This window comes from Dryobates pubescens, chromosome 29, assembly GCF_014839835.1.
Source record: "Dryobates pubescens isolate bDryPub1 chromosome 29, bDryPub1.pri, whole genome shotgun sequence".
NCBI classification, from domain to species: domain Eukaryota; kingdom Metazoa; phylum Chordata; class Aves; order Piciformes; family Picidae; genus Dryobates; species Dryobates pubescens.
In genome coordinates this window covers 4,282,179-4,298,999 of record NC_071640.1, presented here as the reverse complement: position 1 = coordinate 4,298,999, position 16,821 = coordinate 4,282,179, and the positions used below count along the sequence as shown (strand labels likewise).

General features: G+C 54.2%; 1 protein-coding gene across 2 annotated transcripts in view; it reads left to right on the top strand.

Moving 5' to 3' along the window:
* The window catches only part of KCNT1 (potassium sodium-activated channel subfamily T member 1), a 94,496-nt gene extending 78,386 nt beyond the window's left edge, over nucleotides 1-16,110 (top strand). Inside the window, exons 19-32 of one of the 2 annotated variants that reach the window (XM_054174583.1) lie at nucleotides 2,518-2,734; nucleotides 3,699-3,804; nucleotides 3,914-4,086; nucleotides 4,302-4,373; nucleotides 4,867-5,001; nucleotides 5,259-5,370; nucleotides 5,978-6,079; nucleotides 6,200-6,283; nucleotides 6,656-6,784; nucleotides 7,158-7,178; nucleotides 8,148-8,451; nucleotides 10,699-10,761; nucleotides 13,709-13,793; nucleotides 14,751-16,110. In XM_054174583.1, coding sequence (XP_054030558.1) covers nucleotides 2,518-2,734; nucleotides 3,699-3,804; nucleotides 3,914-4,086; nucleotides 4,302-4,373; nucleotides 4,867-5,001; nucleotides 5,259-5,370; nucleotides 5,978-6,079; nucleotides 6,200-6,283; nucleotides 6,656-6,784; nucleotides 7,158-7,178; nucleotides 8,148-8,451; nucleotides 10,699-10,761; nucleotides 13,709-13,793; nucleotides 14,751-14,871 — 1,724 coding nt within the window. In that variant the 3' untranslated portion in view covers nucleotides 14,872-16,110. The remainder of the gene's footprint in view (nucleotides 1-2,517; nucleotides 2,735-3,698; nucleotides 3,805-3,913; nucleotides 4,087-4,301; nucleotides 4,374-4,866; nucleotides 5,002-5,258; nucleotides 5,371-5,977; nucleotides 6,080-6,199; nucleotides 6,284-6,655; nucleotides 6,785-7,157; nucleotides 7,179-8,147; nucleotides 8,452-10,698; nucleotides 10,762-13,708; nucleotides 13,794-14,750) is intronic. The other variant, XM_054174584.1, reaches the window with a different exon arrangement.
* Nucleotides 16,111-16,821: the final 711 nt, after the last annotated feature.

Genomic DNA, 16,821 nt, shown 5'->3' with positions numbered 1-16,821 from the left:
ACTCCATCTCCTTCCCCAGGTGTTGGTTTCCTTCTCCTGGTTTGGTTTATTTTGCTTTCTGCAAACTCCTTGGTTGGATGAGATGGTCTTGAAGGTCTCTTCCAGCCAAAGATATTCTGTCACTCTGTGAAATATCTAAAGGGTGGAGGTCCAGTGGATGGGGCTGGGCTTTTTTCAGTGGTGCCTAGTGAAAGGGGCAATGGGTACAAACTAGAATACAAGAGGTTTCACTTGAACTTAAGGAGAAACTTCTTTCCTCTGAGGGTGCCAGAGCACTGGAACAGGCTGCACAGAGAGGTTGTGGAGCCTCCCTCTCTGGACACTTTCAAGACCCACCTGGTCGTGTTCCTGTGCAACCTGATCTAGGCATACCTGCATTAGCAGGGAGGTTGGACTAGATGATCTCCAGAGGTCCCTTCCAACCCTTACCATTCTGTGATTCCTTGCCATGCCCCCATGGAAATCCCTCTCCATCCTTCGTCCCAGTTGCCTCACCAGTAAAACCCACACCGCTCCCTGCACCCGGGGCGCTCTCAGCAAACTCAAGTATCATTATTCCAGCTTGTGAGGTGCATTATCATTAATGTTATTTGCATAAATCCCTCAAGCCCTGGCTGGCAGAATAAATGCCATTGACCGGGTACTAAATCATGTGTATGAATCAGAGCCTTCCGAAGAGCAGTTTGCTCTGCAGCCACTGCTGCATTCTCACAAATAAAAAATGCCATGAGTCACTGCCTCCAGCTCATGTCGGGGGAGAGAGGGGTTTGGGGAGGCTGCACTGCACGAGCAGATTATATTTCAGGCAAATAATTGATGGGTTTGTACTCATAAGCAGCAATTTGCATAGATTATCCTCCAGCAAGCTGCAGAGCGCTTTGCTCGGCAGCAGTTGTCAAGTGCTCTCCTCCCGTGGCTCTTTTGCAGAGAGACCTTTGGCAAAGAGCAACGAGAGGGAGGGAAATGGTGCGAGTGCAAGCAGGGCAGCAGTGCCCAGTAAGCCCAGAGCCTGGGCTGTGCCTGCTGGGAAATTCCCTGTTTCCCTGACCGTCTGAAAACCACTGGCCAAGATTCAGGTGGCAGCCTCAGTGAGATGATGGCTTGGTGGCCCTGGTCAAGGCTCTGTAACTATGGTTGATTTTCAGAAGCTTCTGGAGGACATGATGGGGAGGCCTCTCTTGTCCCATGGTCTGTTCTTCCAAGTACCAGGAGATAGGACTTGGAAATGGCCTCAAGTTGTGCTCAGGGGAGGTTTATGTTGGACATTAGGAATGATTTCTTCCACAAAAGGGTTGTCAAGCCCTGGAACAGGCTGTCCCCTGCACTGGTAGAGTCCGCCTCCCTGGAAGGATTTAAGGGACGTGTAGATGTGGTGCTGAGGGACATGGTTTGGTGGTGACTTGACAGCACTGAGGTAATGATTGGACTTGATGATCTTGAAGGTCTCTTCCAACCAAAACGATTCTATGATTCAAAGGTCTGGAGCTGATCAGAAGGGATGCAGGAAGTGGTTGAAGGTGGTGTGCTGCACTGGGGGCTGCCCACCTGCCTCTCCCTGGGGGCTCAAGGATCACAAGTGTGAAGGAGCACCTACAGGGAGGGCAGTGTCCCAGCAAGGGGCAGACAATGTGGCACTAGCTTGTTCCTAACCTGATTGGTGTCTCCCAGAGCCTGCAGACCTCTGCAGGTAGGGGTTCTCCTGAAGGGTTGTCATCTCTAAGATACATCAGAATAATAAAAACAACTACAAAGGCAGGGTTTGCAAGCTTGAGCAGCAGATGGGCAAGGGATTTAGACAGCACAATGGAGATGTCCACAGCTGGGGGATGGAGAGGGGGACACTCCCGAGGGCCGGCAGCCTGCAGCCGCCATGGGAGTAGCTCATCTGTGCCCTCATGGAAATGCTCCACACAGCAATGCCCAGGTGGAGGTCACTGGTGGGTGCTTTGCCTAACTGGTTTAGCTTCATCTAGGTTGTGTTTAACAGGCACAGAGCATGGCCTCACGTGCTCCACCTCATCCCCATGCAGGGCTCAAGGGCATGATCCTGCATCTCCCCTATGAAGAGAGACTGAGAGCCCTGGGGCTGTTTAGTCTTGAGAAGACTGAGAGGGGATCTCATCAATGTGTATAAATATCTGAGGGGTGGGTGTCAAGTGGAGGGGGCCAAGCTCTTTTCAGTGGTGCACAGTAATAAGACAAAGAACAATGGGTTCCAACTTAAACATAGAAGATTTCACCTCAATATGAGGAGAAACTTCTTCACAGTGAGGGTGACAGAGCTGTGGAGCAGGCTGCCCAGAGAAGTTGTGGAGTTGTCTTCTCTGGGGACTTTCAAAACCCACCTGGATGCATTCCTGTGGAGACTGCCCTAAGTGATCCTGCTTTTGGCAGGGAGGTTGGACTGGATGATCTCCTGAGGTCCCTTCCAACCTCTAATATACTGTGATACTGTGGTGCTTTGCTCTTCACCTCCTTAGAGCATGTTTGCTGTCCTTCCTGCCCCACTGTGTCCAGGTACAGTAGCCATGGACCTGCAGAACACAGAGTGCCGCCCTGCTAACAGCAGCAAGCTGGCACTGCCAGCGGAGAACGGCTCTGGCAACCGGCGGCCCAGCATCGCCCCCGTCCTGGAGCTGGCAGACACCTCCTCCCTGCTGCCCTGCGACCTGCTCAGCGACCAGTCTGAGGATGAGATGACACAGTCAGACGAGGAGGGGTCGGCGGTGGTGGAGTGAGTCACCCACCTTTGGTCCTTCCTCTTGCGGAGATGGGCACTGTCGTAAATTCTTCCCCACGAGGGTGGTGAGACACTGGCGCAGGTTGCCCAGGGAGGTGGTGGAAGCCTCATCCCTGGAGGTTTTTGAGGCCAGGCTGGATGTGGCTCTAAGCAACCTGACCTAGTGTGAGGTGTCTCTGCCCATGGCAGGGGGTTGGAACTGGATGATTCTTGAGGTCCCTTCCAACCCTGACAGTTCTATGATTCTAAATAACAAGTGGTCAGTGGTGCCTGAGGGGTGCTCAGCCTCAGCCCCACTCAGCTTTTACGTCAGCACAGGAGCATCACCCCTTGGCCACGAGCCTTCTGAGTTGCTTTGGAGATGTATCCTTTGGGTATAAGCACTGCTGGGGGTGGACATGTTGTTCCAGCAGTCTTCTCACCTCCCCTCACCAGTGGAGAGGAGCCTCTTCTCCTTTGCACATAAATGAAGGATGCAGCAGTAAATTTCCTCCGGCTTTAAAGCTGTTTGTTAGTCCAGGACAGCCAAATAAGCAAGTTTGGTAACCTGGTTGATGACCAGTTCCAGTCAGAGCCATGTGGGGAGTTTACTGAGTATCTGCCAACCCTCTCAACATTTATGTCCAGTTTTAGCTGCCCTTTAAATGAAAATTGGTACTTTTGTTTCCATAAAAATTACAAATGGTGGGGTGGGTTTTTTTAAACAGCTGTTTTTAAATGAGCTCTAAAAATGGTGTATTCACCATCTCATGACCCTTTGCATGGCAAAAATGATTCCTAAATCTTTGTATTTTGGAGACATTCCAGCTGCTGCAGGAGAACTTTGCAAAGCACTTGCCAGTGAGGTGCTTGATTCTTGGGCTGCTGCTCTTCAATGTGTTTCCCAGTGTCTGAGTGATGTGTAGGAGGAAAGTTCTCCCCATGTCCTCACACTGCTGGGCTTGTCTTTCTGCTGCAGGTACGTGAAAGGCTACCCACCAAACTCCCCCTACATTGGGAGCTCCCCAACTCTGTGCCACCTCTTACCCGAGAAAGCCCCATTCTGCTGCCTGAGGCTGGACAAGGTACAGTGGGACTGCAGGGGACTTGCCTGGGAGCTAACGGCTCCATGACTGATGGGTGGGTGGCCAGAAGGCAGCCCACTGAGTCCCTGTGCTGCCTTCCACCACACAGGGCTGCAAGCACAACAGCTTTGAAGATGCCAAAGCCTATGGGTTTAAGAACAAGCTGATCATCGTTTCGGCAGAGACGGCTGGCAATGGGCTCTATAACTTCATTGTGCCCCTTCGTGCCTACTATCGGTCCCGCAAAGAGCTCAACCCCATCGTCTTGCTGCTGGACAACAAGCAAGTACTTTTCCATGGATGTTTCCCACCTCACCAAGCCCTCCCCTGTGTTTTCATGGGCATCTCCTACTGTGGGGATGGGAGCATCAGGGGATGGCAGTGCCACTGTTGGGTACTTGGGCTGATGTTGGCCCTGGTGACTCTTCTGTGGGTTTGGGTCTGTCTTTGCCCCATGGACTTGTGAACCACCTTGCTCTCTGTTGCTCTTCCTCCAGGCCTGAGCACCACTTTCTGGAAGCCATCTGTTGTTTCCCCATGGTTTACTACATGGAGGGCACAATTGACAAGTAGGTGTTTCCACATGTGGCTGTTGTCAGTTACCTAAATCGTAGAACTGCTGTGGTTGGAAAAGACCTCTAAGATCATTGAGTCCAACCATCAACCCAACACCACCATGGCTACTAGACCATGTCCAGAAGTGCCATGTCCACACACTTCTTGAACACCACCAGGGACAGTGATTCCACCACCTTCCTGGGCAGCCTGTTCCAGTGCCTGACCACTCTTGCTGTAAATAGTTTTATCCTCATAAATGTGTTACATTTACCCCAGCCCAGACTTTTGGGGTCACCCCATGAGAAGCCTCAGGGTTGGTAGCATATTGCTGAGCCCACCCTTGGCTTCTCAGGTGGTCAAAGCACCTGAGTGGATGGGAGCAGGTGAAGAGCTGGTGGTTGGGAGCAGCCTGGGCTTGCTGTAGCGCTGCACGTCGCAGCGTGCTGCTTCCCTGTGTCCTTTCCAAGGGCTGACCCTGCGCTCTTCTCTTTGGGGACTGCCCAGCCTGGACAGCTTGCTGCAGTGTGGCATCATCTACGCTGACAACCTGGTGGTTGTGGACAAGGAGAGCACCATGAGCGCCGAGGAGGACTACATGGCAGATGCAAAGACAATTGTCAACGTCCAGACCATGTTCAGGTGAGGAGTGACCACTGCCCCAGCCCCTTGCGGCCAACTGACCTGGAGATGAGACTGAGAAGGGTGTTGGTGGCTGGGGTGGTGGCTACAGTCAGTGGGACACATTTGCAGATGTGCTTACTCTACAAAACATCTAATCAGCTCTTTCTGACCTCAGACAGGCACAGGGATGGTTTTGGTCTTCCTCAGGCTTTAAATGCAGGGAGTGCTCTCACTTCTGAGTGAGCTGCAGGACAACAGATCTCTTTCCATTGCAGGCTCTTCCCCAGCCTCAGCATTATCACAGAGCTGACCCACCCCTCCAACATGAGGTTCATGCAGTTCAGAGCAAAAGACAGTTACTCTCTTGCCCTTTCCAAGCTAGAAAAGGTAAGAGAAGATGTTCCTCTGCACGTGGGGCCTGGGAAGTCAACACTGAGGGTGACATTTGAGCTCCTCAAGGTCCTGTGCTCTTCTGCATGCTGCAGTGACCACAGTGTGCATCTTGATGAGATAACCTGCAGCAAACAAAAAGGGGACAGCTGATTTTTTTGGACTAATCACCTCCTTCTACCTATTTATGTATTTATTTGGTGGCTGGACTTTGTGCTGCTTTGCCTGCTGCTGAGCTGGGCAGTAAGGGGGGGCAGTGGAGTTACTGTGCTGAGACAAATCTTCTGACAAGGGAGAAGGTACCTCTGAACCAGACACTGGGACATGTGAAAGGGCCACACCCAGCCCGTGTGAGAAAACCCCAACCATGTCTTGCACATTTCCATGGAAAAAAACAAGCCTCTTTCACCCAGTGTAAGGATGGTGCCTGGTTCCCTCCTGGGACACCCACCAGAAACTCCATGCTGGTGACCTCTCATTTTTGTGAGCCTCTTAGTTTCTATGCTGCCTGGTTATGCTTTGCTAAATGCCCTGGATGGATGTGAACAAGCCCCTGCCAATGCTGTTTACCTGTGGGTGCTCACATCTCCCCTTCTCCCTCCAGAAAGAGCGGGAGAATGGCTCCAACCTGGCCTTCATGTTCCGGCTGCCCTTTGCAGCAGGGAGGGTCTTCAGCATCAGCATGCTGGACACGCTGCTCTACCAGGTGAGAGCCCAACAGGCTCTGGGTAATGCACCCCTGCAGCTGGGGCCAGCCCTTCACATCTCCCAGTGAATTACTGAGCAAACCTTTTCTCTGGCTTCCTGCCCAACTGTCTCTCCCCAGTCGTTCGTGAAGGACTACATGATCACCATCACCCGCTTGCTGCTGGGCCTTGACACCACGCCGGGCTCTGGCTACCTCTGTGCGGTAGGTGCCAGCTCCTTCTGGCTTCAAACACTTGGGCCAAGCCATCCTGGAGCTGGTGGGATCTGTCACCCTGCTCATGGGGGCGGTAGGTTCCCCCTTCTGGGGAATAAGGGACAGGCAACATTGCCAGGCCATCACTCCTCTCCACTGTGTATGGGGAACCAAGAGCCCAAAAGCTGAAGAGCTGCTGAAGACCTAAGTTCCTATTCTGAGGACTGAGGTCAGAAACTGTCCCTGATCCTTTTGTGAAGGCCAACTCACTTTTGGGATTGACATGGAGGAGCTGGGGTGAAGCTCAGGAGCAGCCTTGAGGTGCTCCTCACGAGGCTTTGCACAGCACTGGAGGGTTGATGTTTGTGCTCTGCTGCTCAGATGAAGATCACGGAGGATGACCTGTGGATCCGCACGTACGGCCGCCTCTTCCAGAAGCTCTGCTCGTCCAGCGCAGAGATTCCCATCGGGATTTACAGGACAGAGTCACACATGTTTGCAACGTCTGAGGTAGGGGCATGGTGATGGCAAGTGCCAGGAAGGGGCTGCTGCTGGTCCTGGCTCAGCAGAGTTGTGGTCCATGAGGCTGGCTGGGTCCACAAGGCACCTTGGATGTGGCTGAAGCAGCAGTGGGGAGGAGCAAGGGGAGGGGAAGCTCTGCCCTTCCTTTGTGGGTGGCATTATGGTGCTGGTGTCCTGACTCCCAGCTGGGTGCCCATCTCTGTGGGCAGCAGCCTGGCTGTGGCAGGTGGGAGGATGTTCTTGGCACAACTCTGCAGTGCCACATGGCACCAAGTCCCCAGGCATCAGGGGGATGTGGCACAGCCAAGCAGGCTGTGTGCTGTGCTGACACTTTCTCTTTCCTTCCTTTTCCCTGCTGCAGCCCCACGATATCCGAGCTCAGGTGAGTGCTGCTTGCATCCAGCTCTCTGGCATCACCAGGCTGCCAGCACTGCCTCCTGCTCCCCACAGCCCCAGCCTGGCCCATGGGCATTGCTGGGCTGGCTTCTGCCAGTGGGTTCTCTGGCCAGCACAATCCACCACACACCTTGTGCCAGTTATCAGCCCAATGCCAGCATGATGCTGCCTTTCCCTGTAAAAGGGTGATGCCAGCTGAGCCTCGGCACTCTGAGAAGACAAAAAGTCCTCAGTGCCCCAAAGTGTAATGAGCTGGGATAAGGAGCAGGGAGGGGAGCCAGGCTCTGGTTTAAACAACTTCAGTTTCCAGCTTTGTAGGCAGGGAGGTGAAAGCTGATTTGTAATTAACTGCATTCTCCTCTTAGAGATGCTCTAACTCACTTCGTTAGTGAACTCCTGCCCACCAGCAGGACTGCCGTGAGATCAAAGAGGGGAGACAAGGGCATGGCAGCCCAGAGATAATCAAGTGAGGGACATTTAGCAGAGCCTGTTGACACAGGACAAGGGGTGATGGTTTCAGACTGAAAGACTTTTATACTGGATAGAAGGACGACATTTTTGATGCTGAGAATGGTGAGACACTGGTCAGTGTTACCCAGAGAGGTACCCAGCCCAGGAACCATGCCAGGTCAAGCTGTCTGGGGCTCTGAGCAACCTGCTCTAGTGGAGGATGTCCCTGCTCAGTGCAAGGCGGGGTTGGACTTGATGAGCTGAAGTCCCTTCCGATCCAAACCAGTCTGTGACTCGCAGTCAGGCACCCGTGAGGCTCCACTCATCAGTGCTTATCCCAGACCCATGGCCAGACAGCTTTACCAGCACAGCGGTGATGTGCTGCAGGAGTGCATGGGCGTCAGAGGAAAGTCCCTGTCCCTTGGGAGAGATCCCGTCCCGTCAGGACAGACGCTTTTTGCCTCCCTCCCCTCCCCTTCCCCCGCTTGACCTGCTGGGCTTCCAGTCACAGATCTCAATCAATGTGGAGGACTGCGAGGATACAAAAGATGTCAAGGAGCACTGGGGCATCAAGGGTGGCCACCACAGGAACTCCTGCTCCAGTGACCAGTCCGAGCACCCCCTGCTGCGGCGCAAGAGCATGCAGTGGGCACGGCGGCTGAGCAGGAAGGGCAACAAGCACTCCAGCAAGACGGCCGAGTGGATCAGCCAGCAGCGCCTCAGCCTCTACCGGCGCTCCGAGAGGCAGGAGCTGTCCGAGCTGGTCAAAAACCGCATGAAGCACTTGGGCTTGCCCACAACGGGGTACGGTAAGTGCCGCTCGGCTGCGCTTCTCTGCGGCGCTGCGTCCCGCCCGCGGGCTCCCCAGGTAACCCTCTGCTGAGCCTAACCCTGCACCGAGCCTGACCCCATGCCGAGCCAAACCTAACCCCGAGCCAAACCTAATGCCATGCCAAGCCTTGCCCTGTGCCAAACCTAACCCCACGCCAAGCCAAACCCCATGCCAAGCCTAACCCTGTGCCAAACCTCACCCCGTGCCAAGCCAAACCCCGCGCCGAGCCTAACCCTGCAGGCACTGCCGAGCCCAGCTCTGAACGGTGCCTCATCCCCCCAGCTTGCTTGTGCTTCTGCAGATGAATGGGTTCAAGGCTGGGGTGCCACAGCAACAGAGCCCCCTCACCTGTCACCCCCCAGCTGACTGCAGGAGGCCACCCCCATTTCAGTGCTCTGGAATGGGTCCAGCAGGAGTTTGCAGTGGCAGAATAGCTCTCTCCCTTCTGCCTGCAGCTGGATTGAGCTTTGCCCTGCAGCCCTGGGGCATGATGCCCTGCTTGCCCCCTGCTTTCTGGCCATGCAGCAATGTTGGTTCAGGACACTTTGATTCCAAGTCAGCAAAACCCTTCATCCACAAGCCCCTCGAGTGCGGCAGGGAGAGGTCGAGCCCCGTCAGCTGGTGCAGCCCCCTTGTGTTGTAGCCTTTAATCCTTCACGAACCTCTTCCACAGAAAACACTTCGGTAGCTACAGGGCTGAGTGGTTTGCTTTGTTGCGTGTGAAACCAGTGTCTCCAGCTGTGATGAGCTTGCCCAGCCCCGGGGTGTCCCCAGGTTCATCCGTGCAGCCACATTTCTTGTGAAGCTTCTTTCTTACTTGCCCGTTGGTGCTGGCATTTGTATTCCCTCCTGGACAATTCCCCACCCTTTGATTACAGTCAATTCTGTAGCCCACAGCTTCTTTGGTTTGTTTAGTTTGTTGGCTTTTTATTTGGTTGGTTGGCTTTTTTTCCTTTCTTTCTTTGAAGCCATCTTGTGCTGCTGCCTGTTTGCTCCATCCTTGAAGAGCATCCATCCACTCTGCACCAGCCCCTGCCTGCCTATGGGCTGGCACCATAGAATCACAGATTGGTTTGGGTTGAAAGGGACCTTTAACATCATCTGGTCCAGCCTCACCCTGCACTGAGCAGACACATCTTCAACTAGAGCAGGTTGCTCAGAGCCCTGCCCAAAAACGTGTCCCACCTGGGACAGGACCAAGGGAGGGGGATTTTGGGAAGTGAGGTGAGGGGATTTTTCCTCTCCCATCTTGGCTTCTCCCTTGCAGCCCTTCAGGGATGTGAAAGATAAGGAGAAAACATGAAGAAATGGAGTGCAGGAGGAGGTTTGGAGTGGAGGGCAAAGGGACTGGCTGTGGGCATCTGCCAGCCTCCCTGGGGCTTGTCCTGGGACAGAACAGGCACAGGGTGCAGCAAGCAAGGGCTTGCAAGGGTGCATCCCCCCTCTTTTCTTTTTTTCCCCTACACTACTAGGCCTGAAAATTTCTACTGCTTTTTGTGGGAGACTTCCAGCTCCCTGCATCTCTGTTGCAGAGTCCAGAACAGGGTTGATGGAATTCACTGCCTGAAGAAGCTGTTTCACACAGAGACTGGTTGGGGGAAACAGGGAAATGGTGCACCCAAAGCACAGCCTGGGCACCCAGGCCACAGACTGGGCACCTGAAGCAAGAGATGCTGCAGTGTGTGCCAACCACAACGTGGCATCCCATGCAAACACAGGCAGAGGTTGAGGCAGATGCACCTTTCCTGCCTGTATGGCCCCCACTGAGGACCCCAAGGGGCCACCCTGCAGACAGCCCTGCTGGGCTGCTTGCTGCAGCTTTGGCTGGCATAGCATCAGGGTTTGCAGCCTTCTCCCGGCCAATCCAGCAAGTTTTGGCTGGGACAAACCAAGGAGGAGCTGCAGCAAGGGAAGAGGCAACAGAGAGGGTGCAGGACCCACCTCCTGTCTGGGACTGGGGTGTTGGGCACAGCAGGGGAGGACAGCAGCTCCCTCTGTGCGCAGCTGTGCTGGGACTGTGCATTGTCACCGTGTGTCACCATCAGTGTCTGGACACCCATGGCGCTCTGGAGGAACACATTGCTCTGCCTTCTCCCCCTTTTTTCTTTTGCTCATTTTATTGCTGCAGTGCAGGAGCTCGTCTCTGATATTTGCCGAATCATGGCTTGCTGACCTCTCTCTCTCTCTCTATTTATGTCTGTGCCTTTCCCTGTATGTTCTGTAGAGGATGTAGCAAATTTAACAGCCAGTGATGTGATGAATCGGGTAAACCTGGGATATTTGCAAGGTAATTCCCTCTCCCTGGGAGTCCCGCGGGACTCACGGCGTGCAGCGTACAACAAGATCATGCCAGCTAAGCCCAATCCACACCCTTGCCAGTTTTCACCTTAGAGCTTTTTTGAGCACCAATTTGTTGGGTGGTGTTGGAAAACAAAAGACCATCCTGCAATGGCAGTGCAAGCAAAGAGCTTGACAAAGTCATGGAGGTAAAAACCTCAGGGACTGTTTTCTAGTCGAGTTCTTGCAGGGAAGTCACAGCCCTTGGCTGTCATGAAAACAAACCCTCCTTCCATTGTCTGCTAGTTGGTTTTGGGCTGTAAAGCCAGTTAAAAGGCATTCGAGGAGGGGATTCCTGGAGGGACAAACAGAGCAGAGCTGCTGGTGTGTGCTGTAAGGAGATGCTGGAGCTCCTGTAGCAGCCATACTACTTCTTGACCACACATGGGTCAGCCACAGCTCAGAGACCAGGCAGCACTTAGAAAGCCCTTTGCATCCCTTGGGTTGTGTTCCTGGAGAACACCCCTGGGTTTGTGTTCTCTAGCATTAGCAGACCCAGTTTTCCAACTTGAAGGGCGTTGGGGTCGGATGTCCCAGGACGCCTTGTTGGCATCAGGGATTGCTGCAGGGTTACTGCATCGTTTATGCTTTCATGTACAGTGCCCTGGAAAGGCCCTTTTTACTGCAGCAGCCTAGAGGTCAGTGGTAGTCCACTCTAGCTGTGGTTTAGGCTTCACTATCTCACACTTAAGGTGAAAAGTTGGCATTTCCCTACAAACTGTGTCCTTCATCAGAGAGGCAGCCCCAGCTGGGGCTCATGGAAGCCCCACACCAGCAGAGTATATTGCCAGCTGGCAGGTGGGTGCTGGGCAGAGCTCAGACCCCACTGGTATCTCCCCCTCCCCCAGAAGAGTCGGGCTGAGCAAGAGCCTGTGTTCTGCTGCAGAAGGGCCCAGGACTGTCAATTCCCCCCAGTCACCTGCTAAACCAGGAGACCCCGGGGTGAAAGTCTGATATGGTGGTGGCATTGCTGCCAGGAACTGCATGGGTACAGGAGCTGGAGCTCAGTGCTGGCTTTCCCCCTAAAACAACCTCTCAGATTGCTGGAGGGTGCTGCTGGGCTGAGCCCTACCAGCGTGCCGCGGGGGACAACATGGCAATATACTTGGTGGGGTCAGCAGTGCCTGGCTCGGCTGCATGGGGGTGAGCAAAAGGAGCTTCCATGGAGCAGGGAAACCTGCTGTGAGCCAGGGTCCTTCCCCACCTCCCTCCGTCATGGCAAACGCTGTGTCTCCTGTCGGTCCCAAAGTCTGTGCGCCACCCATGCCCTGGCATTGCCACCCCTGTCCCTGCCTCGCTGCAAGGCTGAGCACTGGGATGGCTGAAGCTCTCCAGCAGCTTGAGGGACTGGTCAGCATCTGGGACTGGGCATCCCAGCACAGGTTGGGGGATCCCCATAGAGAATGTCCCTGTGGGCCCAGTCCACAGGCTGTGGCACATTCTGTGTCCTCAGATGTGCCAGGGAGGAGCCTGAGACGCAAAACAAGGGGTTTGGATCCCCCTGCAAGCTCTGCTGTGTGCAGACCTGGTGTGGTCCAGCTCCGGGGACACCCCAGAAGTCCACCTGTATGTGCACTGGCCAAATGCATGATGAAGGTAGCCCGGGGTGGGGGGGCTGTTTGCATCCTAACAGGCTAGGCTGTGGTGGCTTGAGCTGCTGTGGCTCATCTTCTGGCTGGAGAAAAGCCTAGTTTGAGAGGTTTGACCCCAGTGCCCAGGCTGAATAGCAGTTACACTCCTTGTCTGCGAGCTGGCTTGGCCACCTCTCCATGCCTGGGGTGATGGTGTACCCATGGGTGCTGTTAGGGCAGGAGTCAGCCTGGATCTCACCACGTGGCAGGGCAGCCTTTGAGTGGGGGATCCCTCCCGGCAGGACAGGGTGGTGGTAGTGGCAGGACAGGTCAGAAGGAGTGGGCTCCAGTCCCAACAGCTCATTTGTGCAAGACCATCAAACATCTGCTGTGCACCACTGCTGCCCAGAGGAGCCTTTCTAGCAGCTCTGAGAGAGGTCCCAGTGACAAGCCTTGCAGCGAGCTCGTGGCCCCTGCTGCGCTCATCATGCTGCCCCTGGCATCCATCTGTCTGTCACCTCTCCATCCTGTCCATCCACACCCCTTCACCCACTCTGTAAATGATGTTACCTGTTGCAGCTTCCACCCCGTCCCCAGCTGCCCACAGCCTTGCACCCCCCCTTCATTTCACCCATGATCTTGTTCTCAGCTCTTTCGGAAAGCACAGGGCCCCCCGTTAGCCTTGAGGCCACCTGTTTGCCCTGCACAGCACCCATGGGTGCAGCTCTTGGTGGCCTCAGGTCTTCTGGGATGTCATCACAGTTCAGAACTCTCCCTGAATGGCATCGACAGCCCTGAAATTCCAGAGGTGGTTTCTCTTGGGCAGGAGAAAGAAGCAATCGTTGAAGCTAATCCTGTTGCTGGATGATGCTTAGATTAAGTAATTCAAGATGGGGAGATGTGGGTCAGAGTGTTCGAGTGGCCTGGGGGGAGGTTTGGCTGCCCTGACCCAGTGGTTGGAGTCGTCGTGCTGTACCTGATGTGGCAAGACTAACCTGTTCCCTTTTTTGCACTAAACCAAGGTAAGATGTCTTACTGTTTCTTAGGAGGGAATGGGCACTTTGAAGAGTTGTGTCTGCCAGTCCCTTGGGCCATGCTGTGGTGAGGGAGCAGCTGGGGAGGCACAGAGGGAGGTGGCAGAGATGTTCTCAGCAATGCCATTGCCCGTGGTCTCTCCCCATGAAGGGACTCACTTGCTGTTCATGGGGACGCGCTAGGACCCCTCAGAGCCAGGTGCTCAAGGATGCTGCAGTGGGGCTATGGAAGTGAGGGCCATGGGGTGTCTGTTGGGGCATCCCTCACCAGCCCTTTCCCCTCCTCTTGCAGATGAGATGAATGACCACCAGAACACCTTGTCCTACGTCCTGATCAATCCACCCCCGGACACACGGCTGGAGCTCAACGACATCGTGTAGGTGCTGCCCCCACCCACCCATGGTCTCCCCCTCCCAAGGCAGGAGTTTCCCATGCCCCTCAGACCTGCCCCACTACCTTGAGCTGCCTCTGTCTCAATGCTTTCCTTGATTTCTCATAAAAAACAGTGACTTTTGCTTCCTTCCCAGGTCTTTCCCCTTCCCCATGTTCCTGAGCAATGCCTAAACCACCCCAGCTTTGCTCATCCCTGCTCCAACTGACCAGCAGCACAGAGGTTTCCCCTTGTGTCACATTCCACTCAACCCAAGGAGGAGGGAAGGGGAGTGGCTCAGACTGGATGGTTTGCTTGGGCCAAATGAAGGGGACTTCCACCATAGGTCCATACAAAAAGAGATTTAATCATTAACTGCCTGTATATAGATGTGGTGTGACTAAGAGAAAGAGAATAGCTACAAGTCCGGATCACCACCCAAGGGTCCAGAAAAGTCTTTTCTGGTCCATTCCTTGGATCTTCACTGGTGGATGCCCCTTACCTTGTTTGGAGCAGAGTCTGACACCTTGGCTTTTGTTGTGCAGCACCAGGAAAAGCAACCCCTCAGTATTTATTGTTTTAGACTAGAGCAGGGTAGATGTAGGTTAGACACTAGGACGAAATTCTATACACTGAATAGGAAATACCCAAACAGGTTACCTAGAGAGGGGGTGGAAGCTCCATCCCTGGAGACATAAGAGGTCAAACTTGATGGGGCCCTGAGCAACCTGATCTAGTTGGAGATGTCCCTGGTGACTGCAGGATGACCTTCAAGGGTCCCTTCCAACCCAATGCATTCTGTGATGGTTTTAATAGCAGCTCCCAGCACAGTGCTGTGGGACATCCCTGTGTCTCAGCCTCAAGGATAGGCTAGACCCCAGTTTAGAGGTTGCACAGCTCCCTCCTGCCATTGGGGAACCTGCAGGAGGGGTCCCAATGGCCTAACCAGATTGTGCCCCACAGGTACCTGATCCGCTCTGACCCACTGGCCCACGTGGCAAACGACGGCCACAGCCGCAAGAGCAGCTGCAGCAACAAGCTGGGCTCCTGCAACCCCGAGACACGTGATGAGACCCAGCTATGAGCAGCACCCCTGTGCCCCTGCCAGGGGCTGGCAGGCTCTGGGGAGAGGTGGTGAGGAAGAGGACAGTCTGCCAGAGAGGAAGGCTGCTGCCACCCGCAGGTGCCCGCTGCTGCGGCGGAAGGCGATGCCCAGCCTGGCTTTGTGCTGCGGAAGGGATGCTCGGAACCCCAGGGAAGGAGGGGACAGCTGGACAGCTGGACAGACCAACAGCCCACAGGTCCTGGGGCTTTTAACTTTTTATACCAATACCGCAACTAGTGAGAAAGTCTTCGCTGGTGCTGGTGGGACGTGGCTGAGCCCAGGTGACAAATGACCCTGTGTGAGCAGGGGCACTCATTTCGTACTGCCCCCAGATGACGCAAGGGTGTTTGCATTTGATGGGGCTGGTCGATACAAGAGCAAAACTGCACCCAAACCCTCCTCCTCCTCAGACAGGTATCCCTTGGGGTACCCAAACTTCTGCCCCTTCACTCAGCTCCTGCTCTTCATCCGCTGCTGGTTCTCCATTGTGGGTGTAGCTGTGAGATGAATGGGATGGAAGGGGATGGGGTGATAAGCCCCTCCAGTGCCATGGCATGGGCTGCACTGCCTCCAGAGCACCTTGGTATCTCACAAACCAAAACAGCCCAAGCCCAGGTGACCAGAAGCTGTCCCAACCCTGTGACAGTTGTTCTTGGCACACATGCCTGGCTCAGGCCTGAGCCCTGGCTGTGGGCACAGTGTCCCCAGGCTTGTGTCACCTGCCAAGCTCATGCCCCATTGCTGCTGCTGTTGGAGCTGCCTAGGGCTGCCCCAGGGGCTGAGGGACTCAGAGGTCTCTGTACTGGGGGGGGAGAGGGGGACAGGTTGGCATCACTGGGTGGTGTGGTTTGGTGTCTCAGCTCAGCCCTTTTCCCTCCATCCAAGGGCAGTTTGGGACTAGACAATCCCCAGCTGCACAGCCTGGAGAGGACTTCCTCCCTTCCCCTCACCTGGCTCATGGACCAGTGACATCGTTAAAGGCAGCAGGTTCTGCCCAGCCCTCCATGCCCACTGTGGGCACCCTGGCAGCTTCATCCAACCTTGCTCAACATTATAACTCAGCAAACCTCTGTGTCCAAATGGCTTTGCCTGGAGCAGAGGTGCCTGGATGCAGCAGTGGTGGCCAAGCTGCCTGTGCTGGCCCACCACACTTGGGCTGCGGCCACTGACCCGGAGAGAGCTGCTGAGAGCAGACACAGCAGATGATGTATTCTCCACCTTATGTTTGTTTTGCACACTTTACAACGTGTCAAGTTTTGTTTGTCTGCCAAATGAATAACCCACTTGTTAACTTCCACTACTTTGACATTCATCTATTAAAACTCCAATGTGATTCTTTTTGTTTCCCATGAGGAGCCTGTAAAGCACAACGCCACCTTGAGACCCACCTCCCCCGCTCAGATGTGCTGCCAGCTGAACCCTTTATTGCCCTGAACAGTTGCAGTTCCTTCCCAATAACACCCCCAATAAAAATTGTTTACAACAACAACAAACCCCAACCAAACCAAACCCAAACCAACCAAACCAAACCCCTTTAAAGTTTGAAACGGTTGCTGAAAGGTCCTGGGGCAGCCCTGGCCCACAGGAATATGCTACCCTGGGAGGATGGTCAGGGTAGACCCACACCAAGATGGGCATTGCCTGGAGAAGGTGTCAAGGAAGACCTTCTGTGCCTGGTTGAGGTTTGGGGGAACCTTTTTCTATTTTATTGTTATTTTTTTCCTGGTTTCTTTTTTTCCTGAGGGTGTAGCATGGACATGGAGAAGAACCACAGGTAAAAGATTTGAGCCTGGGCTTTCTGCTATTCTTAGATGTAGGCACAAAGAGAACTGTCTCTGATGATTTTTTGGGCTTGTTCTGTTTTTGTTAATTATTGTTATTATTTTACTCTAATTGGTGAAGGCAGATCCATGTTTTATTTATTTCTGT